General features: G+C 43.6%; 1 protein-coding gene across 2 annotated transcripts in view; it reads left to right on the top strand.

The window, feature by feature from the left end:
- The window catches only part of UBE3C (ubiquitin protein ligase E3C), a 140,429-nt gene extending 123,806 nt beyond the window's left edge, over window positions 1-16,623 (top strand). For both annotated transcript variants that reach the window (XM_068235861.1, XM_068235862.1), the window contains exons 21-24: window positions 4,083-4,271; window positions 5,635-5,701; window positions 6,565-6,695; window positions 15,700-16,623. In XM_068235861.1, coding sequence (XP_068091962.1) covers window positions 4,083-4,271; window positions 5,635-5,701; window positions 6,565-6,695; window positions 15,700-15,870 — 558 coding nt within the window. In that variant the 3' untranslated portion in view covers window positions 15,871-16,623. The remainder of the gene's footprint in view (window positions 1-4,082; window positions 4,272-5,634; window positions 5,702-6,564; window positions 6,696-15,699) is intronic.
- Window positions 16,624-26,973: the final 10,350 nt, after the last annotated feature.

The raw sequence follows: 26,973 nt of genomic DNA, 5'->3' as shown, positions 1-26,973 counted from the left end.
ACGAGTATTCAATTTCACTGAGTCTCCGTAAGCTGAATCACACTTCAGTGTTCTATATCTCTTAGACATTGGCCACAATTCACTAAGCTCATCTCCTGTCTTTAATAACGTTTCTATGCTGTTTTTACTATTATCACCAGGGTGATAAAGCATTTAGTATCCACTAAGCAATTTACCTTAAATCTTAAAATAAGGATTCTGTCTATAAGTTAAGGAGTGATTTCTAAAGTTAAGGTTTCAATCCTTAGAATAAGGAGTTTTGAATCGGGCTGATACCATTTATTGGCTTACTTAGAGATGATTAAGCAGTTAGCTTTCGGCTAATAATAAGCCTTCGTCACACTTATAACGACAGAATTCTAAAGTTAAGGAGAGGACTGCAAGTGTAAAGTGTGTGAGGAATCTCCTGGCCTAAGCTGCCTTTAAGTGGAGTGTTACTACAGATTACAATGTAAATTGAATCATTCTGAGCAGTCTGCTTTATTTTTTACTAGTTAAGGCAGAAGGAGACTCCTGTATAAAGAAAAATATATACAAAGCAGGCACACAGAGAGGGAGGTAGAGAGGGACACTAGGCATAATCACACACACACACGCACACGCACACACAGCCACACACACACAGCCACACACACACACACACACAGCCCCACACACACACACAGCCACACACACACACACACACAGCCACACACAGCCACACACACACACACACAGCCACACACACACACAGCCACACACAGCCACACACACAGCCACACACAGCCACACACACAGCCACACACAGCCACACACACACACACACACACACACACACACATACAGCCACACACACACACACACACACATACAGCCACACACACACACAGCCACACACACACAGCCACACACACACAGCCACACACACACAGCCGCACACACACAGCCACACACAGCCACATCCTATTTCTCCTTCCCTGGCTGTCCTACACAGGCTAGCTGTAATCGCCCTGGCCGCAGGAGGGGTGGAGCTACTTAATGCCTGTTAATGCTGCTCTTCTCATTTTTCTACTGTATGTGAGAATAACTACAGAGGTGATAACTTAAAGAGGAACTCCAGTGAAAATGTAATAAAAAGTGCTTCATTTTTACAATAATTATGTGTAAATGATTTAGTCAGTGTTTGCCCATTGTAAAATCTTTCCTCTCCCTGATTTACATTCTGACATTTACCACATGGTGACATTTTTACTGCTGGCAGGTGATGTAGCTGCTGATTGCTGTTTTGGCAGTTGGAAACAGCTATTTCCCACAATGCAGCAAGGTTCACAGACTGGAAACTGCCAAGAGTACATTTCTTGTTTCTCGTGGGAGGGGTTTCACAACAATCTCACCCATACAGCGCCCCCTGGTGGTCTGTTTGTGAAAAGGAATAGATTTCTCATGTAAAAGGGGGTATCAGCTACTGATTGGGATAAAGATCAATTCTTGGTCGGAGTGTCTCTTTAAGGACTGGAGTGAAAAGATGACACTCACACAGTGAAAGCTTGTTAATTAGGCAACACTTAAAATATTGATCGATGTGTGGTTTTAAGTTCCGGCTTGTCTTTTTATCACCAGCATATGATCTTAGTGACTTGTGGTCAGTGTTGGAGATATTTTCTCTCTGCTGAAATCCAGTGTTATTTGTGGCAGTTGGTTTCAGCATCCAGTTCTTAGCAAGAAGGCAGATCTGTTCACACTGCATGTGCTTTGATTAAATAATTGAAGTGCATACATTTTGCTGATCACAAGGGTACGGTAATTAACACACTTATTGCGGTGCCCTGTTCACACTTGGCATAGTGTGAGCCTTGGCCATATTTGAGTATGCCGCATTTTCTTGCGTTTGGTTCTTGGTTTTAAATTGATGGGAGCGCAAGATAATCTCTCAGCAAATGCGGTGAGAATTGATTTTCTTGTGATCTCCCATTGTAAAATGCTGTCTGCGTTCTTCTCTCTCATGGAAAATTGCGCCCCAATACTGTTTTCTGGCTGATTGCACCCATAATCATGATGGAACATGCATGTTCAGAGTAGTGATAATCGCATCTGCTTAGTGTGAACTGGCCCATTGTTTCGCTTCAGGCACCTCTAGAGGCCTTTTAGTGAGGAATGCAGTTACATTGCCTTTTTCCACTAGATGCGATCTGATCGGATTGATTGCATTTTGCGGATCGGGACAGCACGGCGATTAACATGTAAATCAGTGTTTTTCCACTGTTGCAATTCCCTTTTTCTCCTGTATCACAATCGTCAGCCTGTTGCTTTTTTATGTTTTTGTACTCCTATACAAACTTTTCCTCCTATTTTAAATCCCCAACGCACCGCAGTCGCGCTGTACACCCGACAGAACACATCGGTTTATGACAAAATCACGGTAGAGGAAATAGAAAGTGCAATTGCATTTTTTTTTTTGTGTGGAAAAGGACCCTAACTATACATAGTGTTTCTGTTAGTTGCATAGTGTAAAGCCTCATCCATCAGATAGACAGATCTATTAGATCGATCTAATAAGAAATTGCATCGTGTGTAGATTTTGCTTTGATAAGTATCCAAAGTCTATTGCAAAATCTAACGCAATTCGATTGGACAGGTTGGAAATAATCTTATAGATCCGTCTAATACATCCGATCTGACGGAAAATTGTATCGTGAAGATGAGGGTTTACACACAAAGTTAATATGAGGGCCTATGGTCTCTAATCTTCTCAGCCAGAGATCTAAAACATGTACCGATTCAGGCCGGGTGATCTTTTTTTTGTCTTTTAATTGGTTCCCAAAAATACGCAGTAAAAGTTTTGCCTGATTTCTTCTTGATCTTTGCATCTGTAAATAAGGATTTTTCCTTAGAAATTGGAAGAGACAATGTAAAATTCCTGGAAGCCAAATACTCTTGGACTGTGTTTCACTTCATGTTCAGATTACTCTATTTTACTAAGCAAAAACTTTGTGGTGGCTGCTCAAGTGTGCCATCTAGTGTTGGAAAGTAAGTCTGCTATTAGAAAAATAGTTGGATACACACACAGGAGCATGTGCTATACCAATAACTGCTATACAACCATGAAATCTATATTATTATTATTATTATTTATTTACCTAGCGCCAATATCTTCCGTAGAGCTGTATATAGTACTAAACAGTGGGGAGCATGTATACCTATACAATTAGGACATCCAGCAGTACAAATACATACATTGTTGATGTATGCTTGGAAGCATTGCCAATACTGGTGTATATTCATATGATAAATTAAATCAGAAACACTAGGAGGTGGTACCTGCCCTTGCACACTTAGTCTAGATGGTAGTGGAATGGAGAACTTAGTGATGGAGACACAGGGGTATGGGGATAAGCCAGTAAACCTCCAATTCTGCATACAGCAAATTATAGACTTGTCTGAATAGGTGTGAGAATGTTTTGCGAGAATGTTGAAGGTTTCCAGGTTCAAAGCATGACTGACTGGTTGAGGAAGAGCGTTCAAAAGGAGGGGTGATGCTCATGAGAAGTCCTGGATGCAGAAGTGAGTGTAGGTGACCAAGCTGGAGGACAAGTGGGTCTCCTGGGAAGAGTGAAGGTTCCGGGTGGGATGGTATCTGAAGAATAGTGAAGAAGTGGAAGGAGGTGACAACTTATATAGAGCTTTGTATGATAGGATGGGGAGTTTAAACTGCATCCTTTGGGTAACAGGTAGCCAATGGAGAGAGTGGCAGACAGGGGTGGCATCAGATGAACGGGAGGAGAGGTGGAATAGGTGGGCAACAGATTTCAGCAGGGATTGGAAAGGTGCCAGTCTGGTTTTTGGTAGACCGGAGAGTAGGGTGTTACAGTAGTCAAGACGGAATATGATTAAAGTATGTAAAATAATTTTAGATGCCTCCTGTGAAAGGAGGGGATGAATTCTGGAACTGGTTTTGAGATGGAAGTGTCACTGTTCAAATTTCTACAGGAATATTGCTTTTGTACATATAAATATCAGTTTATTAGCGAACGTTTGTTTGTTCAAAAATCTGATTGCTGGCTCTGAGGAAGCCATGCCATTGATGCTGGTGTTTTTGTGACCAGGTTGTGGAGTTGAAGCTGGGAGGGAAAGACATCCCGGTAACAAGTGCCAACAGAATCGCCTACATCCATCTCGTAGCTGACTACCGGCTAAATAAGCAGATCCGGCAGCACTGCTTGGCATTCCGGCAAGGTCTGGCCAATGTGGTAAACTTGGAATGGCTCAGGATGTTTGATCAGCAGGAAATCCAGGTATGTCTATCTTTTATGTGAGCTGTTTACATGTCACTGAAGATTAATAAAGTAAGGAAACAACATCAATAGCAGAACACACCCGATGAGAGTTTTGCCAAGTGTGTTAGTCTTTAATGAGGAAAAAAAAATCAATACAAACAACATGCAATGCCTACCTTGTGGTTTAGACAGCTAAAACATTTCTTTAAAACAAAACCATCTCCTACAATCAGTCTGCTCATAGCTATTTATCATTTGTACAGAACAGATCTGTGGAAATGGAAAAGCAAGCTACCCTGTTTTCCCCAAAGTAAGACCTACTCTGAAAATAAGCCCTGGCATGATTATTAAGGATTTTTGAGGATGCCCAAAATATCATCACTACTCCAAAATAAGCCCTGGTTACAGTCCATAAAAAAGTCAATCCAAATAGTGTGCAGGCAGCTACGGTATACAGTACATGTAAAAATGTAAAACCTGGCAATAGAATGCAGCAGCAATGATAGACCCTTCACCAAGGAAACAAATTACAAAAATGTAACTCAAAAGACCCTACAAGACCCAAAACAATATAGGGGTTGGCAAGTTCTGGGCTCTTGGTAAATGTAAATTGTTGTACATGGAAAAAATAAATGGAGCCACTAGAAATTCATGATGGTGTTTAGGGTTTGGAGAGTTAGGACGATGTTCCACACTGTGCTAACAATACTATGTATAAATTAATGTATGTTTTGTTTTTTTTCTTCGTTTAATAATACATGTAGATGCTTTATTCTGCTTTGAACCTGGATGCAAGGTTTTAGATTGTTGGGTAATAAATTGCAGCTTCTTTGCATCAGATATAGTTGAACTGCACTGTAATGCTCTCTGATAGCCAACTAGAGATCATAAAACATTTGTGCAGCTGTACAAATGTTCCTGCAGCAAGGTTGATATAAGAAATGTAATAGGTCATCGTTACTCTGTATGGGAGTTGAATAATCAAGAAGTGCAGTGACGACAGCTCAGTCTTCTACCTAAATTTTTAAACTTTTAAAACCAAAATAAGTATAAGAGGCTTCAGGAAAGTCCTGTTAATGATTATTTACATACATACCTTCACTTCACATTCACTTTAAAACACATGAAGTCAGCAATCCATCATCATGAGAACTGAATGGTAGATCACACATGACAATAGGTGGTACAAGAATACACAAAGCATCAAACCGTGCAGAAAAAGGAGACTAATTAGAAACTAATAATGTTAAATTTAAAGATTACTGAACAAGAGAGATCTGTGTTGGGTAGAAATATATGCTGTTCTCAGTTTGTTAGGCAGAATTGTGTTGGGGTATTTGATGTTTTTACATGGTTTTCTTTATATCCCTTTTATATCCAGGTGTTAATTTCAGGAGCACAAGTACCAATCTGTCTCGACGACCTGAAGTCCTTCACAAACTATTCAGGCATGTACTTCCCAATTTTATACTGCATACTGTAATTGTACTATTACTTATTTATAGTTGCATGTATCCCAACCCTGCCTTGACTTTATAGTTATCTTACTTTCCCTCCTGGTCACCTTAACTAGTATGTAAGCAGCTTACTTGCATAATAACGTAATATCCAGTTCAATCTGTAAGCACCACACTGCTTTTTTCCTAAATGTACAGTTTTTCTCTCAGTGTAGTTTTGCACGTCGGCGGTCTCTGTAAATCACAAACATTATCTCCTACAGTCAGAGATAAAACAAAAATCTCTTGACAGCCTGTGGAGCCCAATGTGGCACACTGACAAGGCTCCCAGGAGAAAGGGGAAGTAAACCTTTTATCCTCTTCAGGCACATAAAAAAATGTTGTTTTTTTTCTTAGAATTTATAGTAGTGTAATTAACCTGTTGGAGAAGATGGAGCATTTTGACAGTCCTCTCGGCTCCTTTATTTCCCACAACTGTAAAAAGAGACTAGAACAAGGAATAGGCAGAGGTGCCAGAATGTGTAAGTTTTTGAGGGCATCTATTGCTTAACCCCTGCTTTACTTAGAAGCATGTGCATTGATAAACAGTAAATACACTGTATCCCCGTATCATAAGCCTTGGCAGCCTATCAAAGTTAACACTTTCAGAGGTGTAAATTAATCTTATAACTATTATTAGCAGAAAAAAAGAAAATGAAAAAAATTATGTAATAAAACAAAAAATAATTTATTAAACCAGGAGATGCCTTTTGCCTGGAACATACCCAGATTTTTGTACCAGAAAGCTGCATGTTGAAGTCATTTACGGTATCACCAAATTTCTCATTGCTTTGGTTTGTTGTGCTTTATTTTAGGAGGCTACTCAGCTGATCACCCCGTAATTAAAATTTTCTGGAGAGTTGTGGAAAATTTTACAGATGAGGAAAAGCGAAAACTACTTAAGTTTGTGACAAGCTGCTCCCGCCCCCCATTACTAGGTTTTAAAGTAAGTGTTGATGCACCATGTCCACAGTAGTATTGCTCAGAGCACAGTATAAAGTCCAGAGGAGATTGCTCCAAGTTAGGGTCCGTTTCCGGTGGGGCTGTTTGTGCCTGAATTCAAGCACACAAATGCAGATTCAGAATCTCAGCCAATTGAAATCAACAGGCTGCTTCCGAATTTGTGCACGTGAAAAATTCTGAAGCACTGCTTCAGATTTCTGGACAACACGTCCGAATCCCGGCATATGGATGCATAATTGCCATGCACAAGTCTCTGAAAAACTTGCTTGTGGAAACCCGCCCTAGTGCTGAAAAACTGTAAAAATGTTAAATACATATGTACACAAACATACTGTACATAGGATGTATATTTGTCCTAGGGGCAGGGCTGGATTTCTGGAAAGGCCACAAAGACCCGAGTCTTGGGCGGTGGCTGCGCTAAGGGGTGGCTGGACATAGAAAAGGTGTTGCTAAATTTGGATGAAAAGGCTGCAGATGGTGAGGAACATATGGAAAGGGATGCCAGCTGTACATGAATACTGCAAATGAAAGAGGGGGCAGCATATAGAAGGGGAGGGGGCACTATTACACATGGAAGGGGAGCAGAAAGAAAAATGGCCTAGGGGCAGAAAAAGTCTAAATCCAGCTTAAAATGTTTGTATTATGTAGCTGTCACATATGGTACGTATTATTGACCTAGCTTTGATCCCCTTTCGGAGAGGCTTCCTCTTGGAAGATTCTCAAGGTTTCCTAGTTAAATGGCAAGTAAATGTGCATTTCAAAAGGGTATACTTTACTTTTAATTTTGGAGAGATGCTTCACTCCAGTGTTCAGTGTTGACAGCAGAGCTTACACTCGCTTATCCACCGTTTTGTGTCTTCTCTCCAGCCTCACCAGGCACTCCTCACTGTCTCTTCTCTCCCGGGATGCCTATGTCACGTGACAAATGCTAGAGGCCTTTACTGGTGATGTAAGGAACATGCCATGGTGCCTCTCGTATTCGGCCCCTAGTGTTTATCACGTGACACAGAGAGGAGCGCCTGGCGGTGGAGAGAAGACTTTGCTTCAGCGTATCAGTGAGTTCTGCTGCTTACACTCTGCACGGCCCGTGATAGAGGGGGACACACATAAATGGGGAAGATCTGGGTGACCTTGCAGGCAGTGCAAGGATCCACAGATACTCAATAGATTTCATGCTGAAATCTATTGAAAATCTGTGCTTAGTGGCCATCTATTAGTGTATATCTACTGATAATTATTGTCCCCAGTTTCCAAGTGCCTGGTTACAGTGGTAATGCTGGGACGAATAAGGGTTGAGATAGGCTTCTGAGCCAGCAGTATAGCGTCTCTGGCAAATGCTTTTCTGCTAGTGAGCAGAAAAGCATTTGGCAACCTTCAGTGGTATTGGGCAAATGCGTTGTGCTTTGACTCCCGAAAGGGGACACAGAAGCACCATGGTTAGCAGATCTTTGGCGCTGATGAAATAAGACCACGGGCTCAAGCGTGGTGTTTGCGCAAACGGCGGTAAAAGATTGTAACAACTGCTGTCCATTTATTCGAAGGAGAAAAAAAATTAAACATATCTGGGGCTTTCTCCAGCCCCCTCTAGGCTGCTCGCTTTCTCGCCATCCTCCTGCACCACCTGGCTCCTCCCCAGTTGGCCCCGGAAAGTCCTCCAGTCACCGCAGGTGCAGTTTGCCCGCAGGTGCTACCCCATCGCATTTCGCTATGTGCAGTAGTACTGCTTGGGCACAGAATGCCCCTGGCGCGGTAGGTCTCAGACCGGAAGACTTTCTCTGGCGAATTGTGAAAGATTCAGGCAACGCAGGAGGGCGGCAAGGGAGTGATCAGCCTGGAGGGGGCTGGAGGAAGCCCAGGTAGGTATAAGTTCTTTTTTTCTCCTGCCCTATCTCGATTTTCCTTGTAAATGAGGAGCGCCACAGCGTCATTTAATGCCGTTTAGACGTTCGTGTAAATTGACCCTAAAGCTGCTACTTTATTATGTGACTATAAAAGCAAAGTAGGGATTCCATTTTCAAATAGCCCTGCAGCATTGGGCAAGTACTTGCAGGGTTGTCTTAAACCAAAGGAAGGGACTCACTAGTGATTTATTTAGGGAAAGTTTTTCAGCTAATCATTTCCCATTAAGCGTGAACAGGTGTGTGTAACTTTCAGAAAAGGTCTTTTTCTTTGCGTAGGATGATAGACGTTGTTATCTGCAGCTACTAAACAACGGCACGAGGGGTCCTGCGGTTCACGACCTTTTACATTAAAAGGCAATTTGAGGTTTAGCTGATCTACAGTCAGGGCGAGAGCTTGGCATCCACCCCAGACAAACAGAAGTGAATAGACCAAAAACACACCTAGGATGTCGAAGAAATACTGAGAATGAACATGAAAGCGCTCTCACATGCAGATGATTAGTGAATCATTAGACCTGCTTCTTTCAATGCAGGGCGTGGAGCAGATTGGCCTATTTATGTGCTGAGTCAATAGAGAAGTGAGAATGTTTGTTTTGCCATGAGGCATAATGGACTTTTTCTTTGTCAAAACAGTGAAATGGGTTCTGATTGATGTCACAAAAAGTTATCAATGAATAACCTTATTCCCCAATCAAGAAAAGCCAGGCCAAACAGAGGCCATACTACGGAGCGGCCGTGCAAAGACCAAGACAATCTGTCTTCGCTATGAATGCCTACTGTAGTTTACACAAGAGCATTGTCAGCATGTAAAAATAGTCATTATTTTCCAATATTCATTGTGCGCACTCGCAAATATTTCACTAAGGAGAGGCCATTCTCCCAGCAGCCATTTGTTACTGACATGGTAATCTGTTGATTTGTAGCCCCGAGATAGCGCTGAAAGTACTTAGTTGGGAGTTTTTCGTTTTGTCGGGGTCAATAGATCATTGGCGTGTTCAGTAAGTGTGATTAAATCTGCTGGAAATATCAGTCTATGTTTGGCCACCTTTAGACCTGTTTCTGTAGATTCTGTGGCAGGGGCATAGCTAGGGGTTTCAGCACCCGGGGACAAAGACTGATTTAGCCACCCCTTCCCCGGCCTGCAGTGCTTGTAAAGCCCTACTTTGCCCATCTTTGCCCTCTGTTCCCTCACCCCCGCTGCTGTTTTGCCATTATACATTCCGTTATCCGGTCTTGACTAGTATACTTGTCAAGATCTTTGACCCAGAACTAATAGCCGCCATATGCACAGTCACTTTCCTTTACAAACGTAAATAGCGCTGTCCACACTCCCGGAGGCTCTTCCTGCCAGCCACACATGCTGCTCAGCTCAATTTCTCCGGTGGGGGCGGACTTTCGGGCAGGAAGTGGGGCTTCTCCCAGACAGGCATGCTCTCCTCCACTGCTGTATCTAGTTTCTCTGGTAGGGCAGGGTGGAAGAGATTGTAGAATAATTGTTCATTTTGTGCATCATGATAGATATGCCACCAGTGACGGCAGGCAGCCGTTGAGCACTCCTAAATCACTGTGTCCAGGGACATATGTTCCCTCTTGCCCCCCCTTAGCTACGCCTCTGGTCTGTGGATTCAGCACATGGGAGGGGGGAGTACAGTAGAGTTAAATCCAGTGTTTTATGAGACTCACATAATGATGTCTCCCTTGGCCCTCAGCATATCTGCAAACACACTGAATGCCATTTGTCCTCATCTTTTTGTTATATACACCTATGGAGACCGGATTAAAGGGAACTTGTAGTGAGCAGTAAATAAAGGCTGCTGTATTTCTTTTCTTTTAAACCATACCAGTTGCCTGGCAGTCCTGCTGACCATTCTGGCATCAGTAGTGTCCGAATCCCACACCTGGAACAGGCATGCAGCTATTCCAATCACACTTCGGTCAGAAACACCTAATCTGCATGCTTATTCAGGGTCTAATGGCCGGTACACATGATGCAGTTTTCTGTCAGATTAATGGTAGAATCCTTTATTTCTAGGTAAGAAAATTCAAACCAGCTGCTCTAGGGTTTCCCAAATTGTTTATAAACCTTTATTAAGTACAATCTCCAAAATGCAAAAAAGAACCCTGATCGATTTAAAACCACTTAAAAACAGCCTGTGGAGCGCTCCTCACTCATGACCCAGCATACTGTCACCCAAACACATCCACACTGGTACCGGTACCACACAATCCGGATTTTCTTCAGAGTGGTGGAGAGGGGTTTAAACAATTGCTGTGGTCAGTTAGATGGTAAGCCGACAATATAATGCTGTTAGTCCCAGTCCATGCGCAGACATATACAGCCAAAGCAAGCCTTGTAAGCACAGTTGGCAGCGCTGCTAAACAAGTGTCTCACCAGTCCCTGGGCGCCCAGTGCTATTCCTCCAGCTCTTGGTCACGGCTGAGTCTCCAGATTGCTGTCTCCTCTCGCAGCACTCAACCGCACTGCATCAGACAGCGGGGAGCGGCGATTCAGCGTCCACTCGGTCCTCGCAGCACTTGTCAGCTTGGGGTGAGGAGTTCTCTACACAGGACGGGACGTGACCCCGCCCATAGACGCGTTGCGCCCGCCCACTGCGAGCTTCGTCAGGATCCATCTAACTGACCACAGCAATTGTTTAAACCCCTCTCCACCACTCTGAAGAAAATCTGGATTGTGTGGTACCGGTACCAGTGTGGATGTGTTTGGGTGACAGTATGCTGGGTCATGAGTGAGGAGCGCTCCACAGGCTGTTTTTAAGTGGTTTTAAAGCGATCAGGGTTCTTTTTTGCATTTTGGAGATTGTACTTAATAAAGGTTTATAAACCAATTGGGAAACCCTAGAGCAGCTGGTTTGAATTTTCTTACCTAGTACTGTTAAACTTAAAAGCGGCTGCTCCTACGGTAGTAGTGAATGGGACCTGTATGTAGCTGGTGAGATGGACGGTCTAGTGTGGTGATAACTGAATGGTAGTTCTGATCGTACTGTCCCTCCCTGAGTTATTGAGAACTCCCTTTAGAATCCTTTATTTCTGCCATGTCCAATTTTATCTTCGATTGCTTTTCTGATCTATTTTGAGATCACTTCTATGCAAAATCGATCTGGAAAACGAGTGGAAATCAGATCGGACCTTTCGGAAATAACAGTGTCAACTGTTGATCTGACGGAATTGCATTGTGTGTACAGGTAGTCCCCGGTTTACGTACGCCCGACTTACGAACGACCCGCCAATACGAACGCCGTGACCATAGCTCCGCCCCGTCGCAATGACGTCGCACCGCCGGGGACTACATTTTCTGCTCCATTTTTAATGCAGAGCAAGCCGCAGCGGATGGTAGATAGAGCACATCTCCCCTGATCCTCGGCGGTAAAAGGTCCCATCGTGGTCCCCAGAAGCTGCGCAGCCCGTCCTCTCGCTCCGTCCACTGTCCCCGTTGTCGGCTTTTATGCATCGCATAATGACGCAATCAGGAAGTGGCGGCGCTTCCTAATTGCGTCATCATGCAACGCATGTGAAGCCACCGGGGGGACAGTGGGCGGAGCGAGAGGACGGGCTGCGCAGCTTCCGGGGACCACGATGGGAACTTCTACCGCCGAGGATCATGTGAGATGTGCTCTATCTACCTACCGTCCGCTGCGGCTTGCTCTGCATTAAAAATGGGGGTCCCGACTTAAGGACAGATTCAGGTTAAGAACGAGGCGACAGTCCCTAACTCGTTCGTTAACCGAGGACTACCTGTACTAGGCATTAGGCAACAAGTATTAGAGGCAGACCATTAGCAGGACAGCCAGGCAATTTCCCTTGTTTATAAGCTAATAAATATATCTACCTCCCTCTCACTTCAGATTATCTTTAAAGGGTCTATATATGCAGTGGGAAGGGACTAATGTCAGCACCCAGATGCCAGACAGATATTGAACCCTGAGATTTGGTTGGAATGTTCTTTAAAAGAAACCTGAAGTGAGAGGGATAGGAAGGTGACCATATTTATTACCTTTTAAACAATACAAGTTGCATTGCTGTTTTTGCAGATCCTCACACACTTGTAGCCATAGACCCTGAACAAGCATGCAAATCGGAGGTTGCTGACAATATTAGCTGCATACATGTTTCAGGTGTGTGAGTCAGATACTTTTGCGGCCAAAGAGATCAGCAGGACAGCCAGACAACTGGTATTGTTTAAAAGGATATAAATATGGCATCCACCATATACCTCTTGCTGCAGGTTCTCTTTAAAGGGACTCCGAGCAGTGCAGAAACTATGGAAAGATGCATATCATTTTAAAGCTCTCTTTCGCCTCTTTCCAATGATATATAAACCGCCGCCCTACGCCTTTTAGTTTTCGCTTTTTTCACGATTGAAATTGCCATGGCCACGATTTTGATCGCGAAAATAGAGAAAACTAAAAGGTGTAGAGCGACGATTTATGTGTCGTCAGAGGAGAAAGAGAGCTTTAAAATGATATCCATCTTTCCATAGTTACATTGTATTACACAGGGCGACTTTTTCTGCTGAATGGAGCTGCTGACTTTGAGAAAAAGTCGCCCTGTGTAATACAATGTAACTATGGAAAGATGGATATCATTTTAAAGCTCTCTTTCTGACGGCACATAAATCGCCGCTCTACACCTTTTAGTTTTTTCTATTTTTGCGATCGAAATCGAGGCCGCGGCAATTTCTATTGCGAAAATAGTGAAAACTAAAAGGCGTAGGGCGGCGGTTTATATATCATTGGAAAGAGAGCTTTAAAATGATATGCATCTTTCCATAGTTTCTGCACTGCTCGGAGTCCCTTTAACTTGATGAAAGACCAGCAGAACATAAAAACTTCAACCAAACTCCCTGTAGGGAATAGGACCCAATATTCCTGTGCTGCATATCAGCAGTACTAACCACTGAACCCTCCATGCTACCCTATAGTATATCAGCAAAAATTGTAGAAAAAGAGACTGGCACTAGATAAAGTGTACACTTTATCAGCCTCTGAGGAAGCTTATTATTAAGCGAAACGGCTGTCAGGCCTCCATCACCCCCACTGCACACCCGATGTCTGCACACGGTTGATTAAAAGGTGCCTTTTTGCGATTTACAGTGCCTCCACCTTCTACCCTATAGTATCTTGCTATAAATGTACTGTTAAAAGGAGAACTCCCTCTCCCCTAATTTGCGGTCTTTAAACACTTCTTTGCTCATCTGAAATGCTTATTAAATATTATCCTAAAGAAGTTGGCGATGCTCCGCGCTTTACAGTGTTATACTCCTGACACATTCCAGACATTATTTAATGTTTGTAGACTCTTGGTATCAGAAGGTTAGACCATTAACAAATTAAGAGCCCATTTGCAGCCAGATTAAATGTTACAAGATAGCATTTTCCCAAACTAATTAAAGCTTAATAACTTTTTTAATAAATTAGGTTGCTGTAGAGGAGAAAAGAAATCTCTCCATTTACATTGCAGCGGGTAGGATGGTGAAGCTGCCTTCGGGGTCAGGGTAATAAATGGTTTCCCTCCACTGGTAAACTGATGTCTTCCCCGGTTCTAATGGCTTTCATTATGCGGCTTTTACTTTGGCGGGGCCCTGGTTTTTACGGTAGCACTCCAATCTGTTACGTCGCTAAACCTTTAAAGTGAGAAAAAGGCAATAACCTATGTAGAGAGAGCCCTAAAATGCAGTCATTTGGCAGCGAGACACACTGAAATCCTCTCATGCTAAAAAAAATAGCCAGAAGTAGCCGTTAACGACGGTATGGAGACCTTCTCTTCAGTCTGAAGTTACAAAGGGTAATGATTAGCGTAAGTGATGTTTAATAATGGGGAGAGTCACTTGTCTGTAAGAAAATTATTGAAAAATACCAAAATAATGTAGTACTTATAGCTGCAGCACTATACTCTAAAAGGAGACTTTTGAAAAGGTCACGCAGGGATCAGGTCAACTAGTGCGACCGTAAAAGGAAACCTGCTGCCGCTGATTTCTTTGTAACATTTCCCCTTGCCTGTTTTCTGTGCTGTTCTTCTGCAGATCAGCTGTATTGTCTGGTTTAGCCATGTGCTTGTTACGTGCGCACCACTCGCAAATGACTGAGTTTGAAAAATCAGCATAATGGGCAGTAATCTAGCACATTTAACCCCATTTGAGATAAGTACACTGCTTTTGACCTCCATCGGCAGAACTCGTGCTGTAAATTCTTGGAATGCTTTGATCTCTCTCTCTCTATTAGCAGAAAATATAGAAACTGAAAGCAGAAGTCCTCTATTATTGTCTTACACTGCCCCTAGTGCCAAGTGGCCATAAATACATATAACAGCAGTACTAATTAGAAGCATGGAAATATAACAAGTGCTAAAATGAATTAGCCTGGAGCACTTGCAAGCCTCTAAATAAATTAGCTGCTAAAGGGTTAAAAAGTAAATAAAATACGGCAGCTATTATATTCTACTTATGATACTTTTTTTTGTCTTTTCTGGTTATAATTGTGGGGGGTGGGGGGATGAAAGGCTGAACAGGCCATCCAAGATCTCCATTACCTATGACAACAATTTCCTGATTTCAATACTGCAAACATTTTTAGGTGTAGAGGTCGGCTTATCTGTGGGTGTTATAAATGTGTGACAGCCCCCCTCCCGGCTGAGCATGTGTTGGTTCAGGCTGATGAATGCATAGTGCATAGCTATCTATCCTTGCTCCAGCTTGCATCTTCTCTGCTCCCTGGAAGCTTCTGAACTGCCCGCTGGTGCTCCAGGCTCATTGCGGTCTCATGACAGGGAGCTTAGAGCTCTAGCGGCCAGTTCAGAAGGAGCCGAAGGGAAGCAAAAATGCAAGCTGGAGCGAGGAGAAGATAGCTATGTCTTACTCAGCATGCTCCAACCCAGTGTTCTGCATCCCCCAGCATGCTTCAGTGCACACTGCACGGGGGATCGGCTAATCAGTGGTCATGGCATTTGGCTTATTTTAAGGCAAAAAGTGGTGAGGTGGGCTTATCTGTGGAATGGCCTATCCACGGTGATGTATGGTAATTATATTTTATATCTGTATTCTTATTGCTATCCTCTCTCTCCTTCCTGAAGGAATTATATCCAGCGTTCTGCATTCACAACGGCGGATCTGATCTGGAGCGGCTTCCCACCGCCAGCACTTGCATGAACCTCTTGAAACTTCCAGAATTTTACGATGAGAATTTAATGAGGAGCAAACTGCTCTACGCTATAGAATGTGCCGCCGGCTTCGAGCTGAGCTGAGTCTAGCTTTTTATTCCAGAGGAGGAACCCCCCTTTAAGAGACTGGAAACTGGTGCCTAAACAGAATTCCCCATCAAATGGAGATGCTTCAGGAATCCTGACTTTCACGGCGTAAGAAAAAAAGTCAACGTCGTCGGCCAAGAGGTGAAAACTGCTCTGTGTGCTCCGGAAGGAAACAAAATAAGCGCTATTCAAATAATGAGGCCAGTCTGCGGAAAATAACCAAAGATGAAGTTTTGGCTTCGTGCTGTTTGGACAGAAAACACCCACAAGCTGGCAATAAGTTTATACAACAAGCAGATTGGTTGCTTATTGGCTTAGAAAAAAACAGGGTCAGGATCGCTGTAGAGGGAAAGAGTCACCCGCTAACGGCAGAACAAAGGGATGCATTGTGGCCTGTTACCCTTTTACATAACAATTTTAACTGTTTCCACTGTGTTTCCTGCTGCACTGGTTGGTAGCCATCAAAAAATGTCATTTATAGTATTTTATTTGTTCTTTCTATTCACGTCGAAGACCCCCCTTTAAAAAGGTTGGACTGTAAGTGATTCTGTAAAATGTATATCCTGATGAATATGAACACAGTTGTGAATATAAAACGTTATTTTGCTTCTGTTTCCATCATTGTACAGTTTTTTTAATGTGTTGTTTTTTTTCCCCCTGTTTTCTGTTTTGTTCATGTCGTACAGTCTACAATCATGGTAATGGAGGAGGGTTTAAAGTAACATCTATTAAATATCATTTCAAATCACACAGCCACTATTTTTCACTGTTCTACAAAACTGAGTAAATGAGAATAACAAAGATGAAACTCTATCATTGTGGACAGAAAGAAAAAAACATTCTTCTACAGCTGCTGCATGAATGAAGATATATTCTAGTTTCTTCTAAAAACGCATCTTTATTCTTTAAACTGTTTTAACAATACCAGTTGTCTGGCATCATGCTGGTCTATTTGGCTGCAGTAGTGTCTGAATCACACAAGAAACCAGCATACAGCTAGCTAATCTTGTCAGATTTGTCATTGACCTCTTATCTGCTTGTTCAGGGTCTGTGGCTAAAACTATAAAGGTGCGTACACACGCACTACAAAAGGAAACGACTGTTCCGCCGGACCCTCCCACTGGGCGGTCTTTAACCGACAGTATGCGCGTGTGAACTCGGCAACTGCGCCTGCGCACCCCGAGCCACTGAGCGGATCATTCAGAAACCGCCTTATCAGTCCGCAGCCAGTGCATACACACGCGCATACTGTCGGCTAAAGACCGCACAGCGGGAGGGTGCGGCAGACCCGTCGTTTCGTTTTTGTAGTGCGTGTGTATGCACCTTTACGCTGAGAATACACCATGAGATTTTTTGGCAGATAGATGGTTCGATAGATAATTTCCAACAGGTCTGATCTGATTTTCATCATCCCCTTTTTTTTTTTTTTTTTTTTCTGATCGATTTCTCATAGAAGTGAATGGAAATTGATCAGAAAAACGATCGGAAAATCGATCGGCCAGTAAATCTGCTGAAAAATCTCATTGTGTATTCCCAGCATTAGAGGCAGAGGATTAGTAGGACAGCCAGGCAATGTGTATTGTTTAATAATAAATAAATGTGTCAGCCTCCATATCCCTCTCACTTCAGGTTCCCTTTAACAGGTTTTACGCTGAATCTTGTAAAACAAATTCTGGTATCCAAGATCCAATAATGTCAGAAACATCTGATCTGCTGCATGCATGTTCACAGTCTATTGCTAAAAGTATTAGAGGCAGAGGATCAGCAGGACAGCCAAGCAAATGGTATAACTTAAAGCAGAACTGAAATAACAATAAAAAAAAATTGTTTCACTTAACTGTGACTTCTGCCAGCCCCTTGCAGCCTTCCTGTCCCGCGCTGGTCTGCCACGATTCTCTGTTCTCCCACCCACCAGCCACTTTCAGTACTATTGTACCGGCAACTTACAAGTCGACTGCAACTGACCTGCATGCCCCGAACCATGCGTATCTGTCTAGTATTCTGCGCTATTAGCGCAGGACACTATTGCGGAGAAAGATACATGTGGCTTGGGGTGCGCAGACGCAGTTTCCGAGTCCACCGAAAGCGGCTGGCGGCAGGAGATTGTGGAGGACCGGTGCGGGACAGGAAGGCTGCAAGGGGCTGGCAGAAACCCCAGGTAAGTGAAACTTTTTTTTTTTTTAAAGTGATGTGCTGTAAGAGTGTTGTGACTTTGACGAGGACTACTTTTGATGGCGAGATGACTGGATCTGGTCATCTCCTACACAGCAAGACTTATGGGGGTCCCCAATATACAGTTGGTCTATCAAGATTGGTTCCAGGTAAGAAAACCGGTGATTTGGCGACAGAGTCATTGTCTCATCAATGCGGGTGGAAACTATATGGGAGCTCCTCCGGTCTGATCTCACAGAAGAGCTCTGGTAGTGCAAATTGCTGAAAGGAGTAATGTTGCCCATGAAAGAAAGGCATCGGAACACATAATGAACTGAAGCTTGCTGGGAATAAGGCTCCTTGGGAAGCTGCAGACCAGACAGTGCACATGCTGACCCCATCCACTGTTGAAAGGACTGTTGGTGAAACTGGACCATGGAGCAATAGTAGATCTGTTCTAATGAATCGCATTGACATTATTTGTATCCTGGCTAGGGTCAGTACCTATTTAGTAAGAATTCCTTGGGCAAGACTTCTTAACACTGCAGGGTGGCCCCTTGAGTGTCCTTAGTGGCTGCAGTTCTTGAGTGCTTTGACTCGGACAGGAGAAAAGCGCTATACAAATGTTAGAATTAGGATTATGTGGTTGTTACTTTCACAAAGTTCCACCTACTTAACGATTGCTGCAGACCATACAAACTTCTTCATGGCAATGGTATTCCCTGATGGCAAAGGCCTTAAAGTGGATCTGAGATGAACTTTTATTCATTGCATAGTTGTGTTCCTTACATATAGTTTATATGGCATTTCTCAAGCCAAATACTTTTTTTTTTTCTCTATTTCCCTATAAATTAAACAAGCCTCGCCCACAGCTTCTCCAAAACGCCAAGGCACTCAGACCCATGTAGCAAGGGCTTATGGAAGCTCAGTCTGGGCAGGAGGAGGTTGCTAGCCAGAGATTTCAGAGGCAGAGTGGAGGGGGGAGTGAATTTTTCACAGGCCAAGGGGTGGAGATGCAGTTGCAGATTACCTGTGTAATGATGACAAACAGAACATGGCCGCTCTCGTATCACTGTGATGCTAGGAATACACGCTGATGGCTTGATTGATAAAATCCGACATGTCCGATCACCCGCCGGATCGATTCCGCGGGCAGAACAATGGAAGAAAACAAGGAGAAGATGCGAAGCGCCCGCGGGGACGAGCGGGAATCGATCCAGGCGCCCGCAGGGATGTGCCAGAATCGATGCAGCGGCCCGATTACACGGTACAAAACGTACAGTGTATTCCTAGCATAATACATCATCATAAACTATTGAAGCTGTATGCAGCCAGACTTGCTGTGTAAACTATCTAAACTTTAGATAAGATATATAGACAAGCTACTTGTTATAGTCAGTTTTTCATCTCAGATCCGTTTTAAGTCTGTACACAATATTGGGCTGATGGTTTAAATATTCTGGCTGTTCAGTGCACTGTGCGTTTTTTTTTTTTCTTTCCAACAAATAACTTATTGAAGATAAGAGTACAGTCACATACAGAGTTGCCATATGCCACGAAAATGGCATAGATTCAATGCAAGTCGAACGGATGTAAGACACATCCATACTAGCAAAACAACAATGTATGGTAGCCCAGGAAAGCTTAGGATAAGTAAGTGAACTGAAGCTTAGAATGCATAAGAAAGGTTAAGCCAAGTATGCCTCCCAGACCAGCGAGTTCAGATTTTCTCAAACTGAGATACGGTTTGTTAGAGAAAATGTGATCTGTTCTATAAGATCTATAGCTCCTGTATTTTATGGGATAAGGCCCGGGGACAGATGGAGGGAGATTTCCACTTTCTGTCTATGAGCGCCTGGGCCACATTACAGAACTAGTTCTGGTTTCTGGAGAGATGTGGGGGTTTCAGGTGGAACTGCTCTACCCAGAGGCTTGGGGAAACGTCAACTTTAAGGACGTTCGCTGAAAGCAGAAGTTCCAAAACTTAGATACCTCTGAGCATGACCACCAGCAATGAAGCTGGTCTGCAGTTTGGCCACACCCTCTAAGGCACTTGTCGGTGGGCATCAGACCCAGTGTGTGTAGCAAGGAGGGGGTCCTATACTAATCGTAAAGGATTCTATATCCACGCTCTTTCCTGGTGAAATGAATAGAAGGCCAGGCCCTCAAATATAGAATGAAAACAGAAAAAGAGAAAGGAGAGGAGCGCTCTCTGGTGCATTAACTTTTTTAATGGTACTTCCTGCACAAGGATAATGAATAAAACGTACAATGTTCAATTTGAATAAAAGCTCATCACAAATATATTGTATCACCGTGTCCAAGATGTTATATCACCGATCTGGTTGCCTCCACACTATGGCCAGTAGTGGTGGTGATCTAATAGATCCGAACACGCCAGCGGGGTTTGGAGCACAGGATTCTGCGGCAGCTGCCCTGCGCCTAGGACGTCATGACGCGTTTAGGCGTTCCACGCCTTCGTCAGATGACGTCAAGGTGCAGGAGGGCGAAATTAAAAGGTATATTGTTGCTTAGCAACAGGGCGGGCGCGCGTATGGCGGCCGCATAGGACCATTATTACTGTGCGCGTGTCAGAAGGGCGTGTGGGGCGCTTGGAGTTGCCTAGCAACAACGTAGCGCTTACTGAAATGGTGCACTCCTATGGCTGGATGGGTAGTTTACTTATGTGTTAAAAGTAACGAAATGTGCTAGTCTATATCAATACACATAGAGGACATGTCAAAATTAAATAAAGGATATGTTTTATTAAAATTAAGGTTTAAAAATAATGTGCACCTTCAAAAGTGATTAAAAAGTAGAAAGAACTTAGCTAAAATTGCTTGTCATTGTATTTTAACGAACAGGGAGATGGCCCAAGATATGGCAGTGGGAGGACTCATGTGCGCCCAAAGTTGATTTAGATTTACATATCGAGGTTGAGCATTACCAATAGCCGGATGTAATCCTAGGCTAATAAATGAATGCGTGCGCATGAAGAGGTAGATATGGCAGTGGGAGGGCTCATGTGCGCCCAAAGTTGATTTAGATTTACATATCGAGGTTGAGCATTACCAATAGCCGGATGTAATCCTAGGCTAATAAATGAATGCGTGCGCATGAAGAGGTAGATATGGCAGTGGGAGGGCTCATGTGCGCCCAAAGTTGATTTAGATTTACATATCGAGGTTGAGCATTACCAATAGCCGGATGAAATCCAGCAGTGATAAAAGGACGGTTACCGTGCGTTTGTAAACGCATCGTAGCGTAAGCGGCGATAGGCAGTCTTAGGCTAATGAATAAATGCGTGCGCATGAAGAGGTAGAAAGATGGTAAAGTTCATCTGGTTACGGGGTAGCAGAACAAACAACACAATATGCTCACGGGAGCAATAGTAGACTCGTGGATAGTAAGTGGTATTAAATGGGAACGGTGGAGGTGACTGGGCTTTTTGTAGAAATATATACAATAATGGCTTTGGTGTGCCACTAGCGAGGGACGGGTAAGTTGTGGTGGAGGAACTCTCCGTCAGCCACCGATAGCATATGTAACAAATTGGACACACATAAAACATTGTTGCAAACATTAGATCCCTAATGAAAGGGGAACTTATACATAGCTAAAGTGAAACATGATGAAAATGAAAAAAAATATAAAAATAAAGAAAAAAATAAAAATAATAATAAAAATAATTATGATGGAACTCACTCTTGTATAACACAACGGGTTCGTATGGAAATCAATAACAAAGTACCTTATATATATAAATATATAAATCTAAAAGAAATATATAGAGGCCTGTATATAATAAATTTCACATTTAAGAATAAATTAGGAGGAGAAGTGGACGGCCTGGTGCCTAGAACCTATTTGAAATTAGCTTAGATCCATATGGTGCCATGTTAAAAATTGCAACGAGCAGAATAGTTGCTAGCTCAAACCAACTCGTCGCGATGTTGTGTGCATGGAGGACTGTCTAGGACAGCCATTCTATGGAGGATAGGGGGCCCAGGAAGAACATGGAAAAGGACAAAAGACCCAAGAACTCTCCCCAAATATAACCCCACCAGAGATCAAGGTGATTCATCATCTAAACTTCAACAAAATAGCCATTATAATCCCCCAACAAATGACCAAGGCACTCCCAAATTCATGAGCAGATATCTGAGCCGAAAGCTATTAGAAGGAGCTATCCCGAAAAATAAGTACAAGCCAAGAGGGGGAAGTTTAACACCTATTAGAGAAAGGACTTATGATAAAACAAAGACGAAAGAAATCCCCCAATGGGCATTTGAAGTGCTAACGGTGGAAGAAAGAGAGAAGTTCCCCCTTCCATCTGAAGACCACATTGGGGCCTGTACAACCAAAATGGACCCAATCTCCAAGAATGGACATGACTCCACTGACAGTAGCAACAATTCCATCATAGAGATGATTACAGGCAATGGCATGAGAGATCCCGGTCAGGATTCTTTTTTAGGGGTGAACAGCTCACAGACCCACCAGTCTGTGAAAAGACACCTCGAAGAATCAGAAGGGGAAATCGAGGAGGAAGGAAAATCCAAAAAAGGAAAAACAAAATAGTCTCAGAGAAGTCTTCTTCCACAATCAAAATCTTCAATCTGTCCTCACGTATTCTTAGTCCAAATGAAGAAAATGTACTAAAAAAAGGGCTTAACTTCGCCCCCACATCAAAACCAGATGAATTTACCCTCTTTAAAGACCTGCACAGATTCGTGCGGACCCTCACTTTGAAAAGGTTCTTCGCAATTCAAAATGCGAAGAAGAATAATGAGGAGCCAACCATATTCAGCATAGAGGCATTAGATGCTGCAGAGAATGCCGAAAATCAAAGGAGTAGACAGCTAGAATCATTCAGTAGCATTGACGAATACGCTCTACAGGATCTCCTAGATCTACACTTGAAGGATCTGAGGGAGCGATGGACTTTGAACCCAATGGAGATTGGTTACAATTCCTCCCAGACACTGAGGTGAAAAGTACAACCTTCAAGCCGAAATCAGTCTTCTATCCAACTTATTCCAAAGGCCAGTACATCAACTCCTTTTACAAAATAGTTTTGGAACAATGAGCAAGCTGAGCAGTGAAGGATGAAACAGAGAGCAGGGTAGATGTTTTCTCTAATGTTCCCACTGATGGTAAAATACATGAGGGTGCTTCATCTCTGGTTCACTTTAAGGTGGCCATACATCAGGCAACTTGGGAGTCGATCAACAATCCGAATCGATTACTATAATCTGAATGTGATGAAAATTGGTGCCAAGTGCATGCACAATCGACAATGTGACCCATTTCTGACCAAAATTGGTCTCATTAATCGGTCAGACGTGCTGCAAGATGTAGGGCTGACTTGCCGGACCATGAGCGTGGCAGTAACGGCCAGCAATATCAGGACATGCAACGAGACCTCTGACACTGTCCCCACTATTATGTACTATGTGTCCCAGTGCACTTGTCATTACCTGTCCGTGGCCCGCGCTTGTCGTCTGCTGACCCCATGCGCACTCCTAGCTCCATACACGTGCCCCACATACTGAGAAGAGTGAAGCCTATGAATCTTCGGTGCTAGTCTAGTTCAGGGGACCCAGCAGGGAACCCCGTAGGGAAATTCAGCGAACATGATTGGGTGGACAGCACCCTCTCAATCTGCTAGGTTTAAAATCGGTTGTAGTAAACTATGTCCACACTACTTGGCCAATCACAACGCTTTGTGATGTAAGAGAGTGCTGTGATTGGAGAACTGTTCCCTATCAAGTGTCCTGCTGCGTCCCCTAAAGTAGACTAGCGCTGGATCTTCTCCTCGACCCCACCATTGCCACAAATGGTAATGGTGGGGCTCGGCACGTATCTAACAATAGGTTGTCCGATATGTCCTTGCGGCTGTGCTCCTTGCCACGTTTAAGCGCGACCATACTTTGCCTGCACTTGAAGGGCAGTAAACTAAAAGTGGATCCCTGCCAGTGGCAGTGGGCTGAGGAGGACATGGGAAGGCTCCAGAGTCCAGACTATTTTAAGGCTTCCTTCTTCTTAGGGAAATATCCAACTTTGGTGGATCCGGGTGTGTGGACTGGTCGACACCCTAGCGAATTTACTTTGCAGTTTGATCAGCAGAACCTGTGTTTGTCATAGACCTTATCCCCCAACTATAACCTCTACCACAGATAGATGTTACTTCATCTATCGTACACTCTGGCATAGAGTATACATACAGCAGACTGCCCAGTATATGTATGAGTACACATATACCTTAGTTATACACTGTCCCTGATTGCTCAAGTGCTAGTGCAGTGTCTCACCAGGTCAGTCTTGCACAGTTAGCGTATGGACAAAAGCTGCCATAAATCAAAAATACATAATTTGTATAACTGGACTTTCCCTCGACCTATGCCTAACCCTTAAGCCCCCCCCCCCCCCGCACCCCCACCAAAGCCATTGCTGCAGAGCCAGAATTTGCGGCAACAAGAGTAAAGTTGAGCTCCACACCTGATATGCAAAGCCGCAATCAGCATAGCAGGTAGACTCGGTGCCTGCTATTAACCTTCCTGGCGGTATGGAGGTTTTTTTTTTTTTTTTAACCTTGCTTCCCCCTCCCTGCGGCGTCCCCCCGTACCGTCTGATCGCTGCCGGCGCGCTTGCCCATAAGGAAATCCTGTTCTGAACGGGATTTCCTTGAGGGCTTCTCCCATGGTGACGAACGGAGTGACGTCGTGACGTCACAGGGAGTCCCGATCCACCCCATAGCGCAGCCTGGCGGCGATTGGCCATGCTGTGCAAGGGGTATGCGGGGGGATCGGCGGCGTCGGACCAAACAAGCAGCTAGCAAAGTGCTAGCTGCGTTTGAAAAAAAAATTATGCAAATCGGCCCAGCAGGGCCTGAGAAAACCTCCGGCGGCTTACCCCGTGTCCAGCACGGGGTTACCGCTAAGGAGGTTAAATCAGGCACCTCCCTGTACCTAACTTTACTCTCCCACAAAATAGTGGCTTTTGGCAACTAACCCTCCCTAGTGGCTCCTAAACTTTTAACCATCCCCCCTATGTGGCGTTTAACCCCCTCCCACATGGTGCCTAAACCTTAAAGGGAACCTAAACTGAGAAGGATATGTATTTTACCTTTTAAAATAATACAAGTTGCCCGACTCTCCTGCTGCTCCTGTGTCTCTAATACTTTCAGCCACAGCCCCTCAACAAGCATGCAGATCAGGTGCTCTGACTGAAGTCAGACTGGATTAGCAGCATACTTGTTTCAGGTCTGTGATTCAGCCACCACTGCTGGGCATACACGGCGAGATAATTCTTATCGAGCCGTTGATGGCTTGATTGATAATATCTGACGTGTACGATCACCGCGGCAGATCGATACCGCGCTCGATCCCCGCGGGCGGACAATGCAGAAAACGAAGCGCTGATAAGGACGCGCCCGCGGGGACGAGAGGGCCGCTGGCTCGATTCCGGCGCATTATCTCACCGTGTATGCCCACCATAAGAGATCAGCAGGAGTCAGGCAATGGGTATTGCTTAAAAGCAAACATCCATATCACTCTCAGTTTAGGTTCCCTTTACCTCCCCCAAGACCGTGGCTGCTGAGGCTTCCCACTATGAAAATTGTGGCATTACATAGCAGGTTCTCTGCTCCCTATGTGTAATGAAGCAATTTTTATAGCGGAAGGCCTCTGCAGTCATCTTATCAGGCGCCTCCAGGTGCCCAAACCTTACTTCATTGCAGTGGCTCCCAGTGCCCAAATGTCCCTTCTTTGTTGCTTATTGTGCCTTTTATAATGGGCTCCTGAGGCAGCGTCCTTTTTTCCTGTTTTGAAGGATGGGATTGCTGTACATGTGCAGCAGAATGGGGGATTAGTCTGACAAAAGATGTCCTAGGCAACTCAAATGCAGAATGTACATATGAAATAGCCGCCGGGAGACTTGGGCGCAGGATACAGCCGATATATGGCTTGCCTTGCTCCTGCACAATTCCCGGCGGCGTTAATTACTATTCCCCCTCCAGGTCCACGTGGATAGTGGGGAAAGATGTAATTCGGCTTCCAGTTATTGCTGGCGGCCAAATTACAGTGTTTTAAAAGTAACTTAAGCTCTGTCTTCTGACAGCGCCGAACTTACTCATTATGTGCCGATATAGCCGTAATTCCTATTATAGCCTATGGTGGCGCTGGCTGTGTCTAAATCTCCTGGGCTGTTATTACAGCGCTCGAATGCAGAAGCCTAACATGTGAAGGGTCAGGCAGTGACTACGGATTACAATCTATTCTACGCAGACCATGAGGTGAAGAGGCTTACCATGCCATTGCAGGGGACTGGAGTGAATTTGACACAAATAAAATGTATTCGACTGTGGCCATCTTGTGGCCAAATAGTAAAACTACATCTACAAACATTTTTTTATGAAATACACAATATTACATTTACAATTAACTGTTTACCAACACACCAAAAATTACCCAAATACATTTTTTTTATGAAAAAAAACAAACCATAAATAGTTAGTGGTCTGAACTTTTTGAATATGCATGGGAAGATGGTATATTAAGAACATTTTTTAAATTATAAGCTTGTAAATAGTGATGGACGCAAAACTGAAAAAATGCACCTTTATTTCCAAATAAAACATTTGCGCCACACATTGTGATAGGGACATAACTTAAATGGTGTAATAACTGGGACAAATGGGCAAATAAAATACATAGGTTTTAATTATGGTAGCATGTATTATTTTAAAGCTATAGCAGCTGAAAACATAAATAATGATTTTTTTTTCTTAATATTCCTCTGAAAATGCATTTAGAAAAAAAATCTTACCAAAATGTACCACCCAAAGAAAGCCTAATTGGTGGTTGAAAAAACAAGATATAGATCAATTGATAGTGTTAATTAGTGATAAAGTTATTGGCGAATGAATGGGAGGTGAAAATTGCTCCT

Source organism: Hyperolius riggenbachi, chromosome 5 (assembly GCF_040937935.1).
Source record: "Hyperolius riggenbachi isolate aHypRig1 chromosome 5, aHypRig1.pri, whole genome shotgun sequence".
NCBI lineage: Eukaryota > Metazoa > Chordata > Amphibia > Anura > Hyperoliidae > Hyperolius > Hyperolius riggenbachi.
This window is presented reverse-complemented; position numbering and strand designations above follow the sequence as displayed.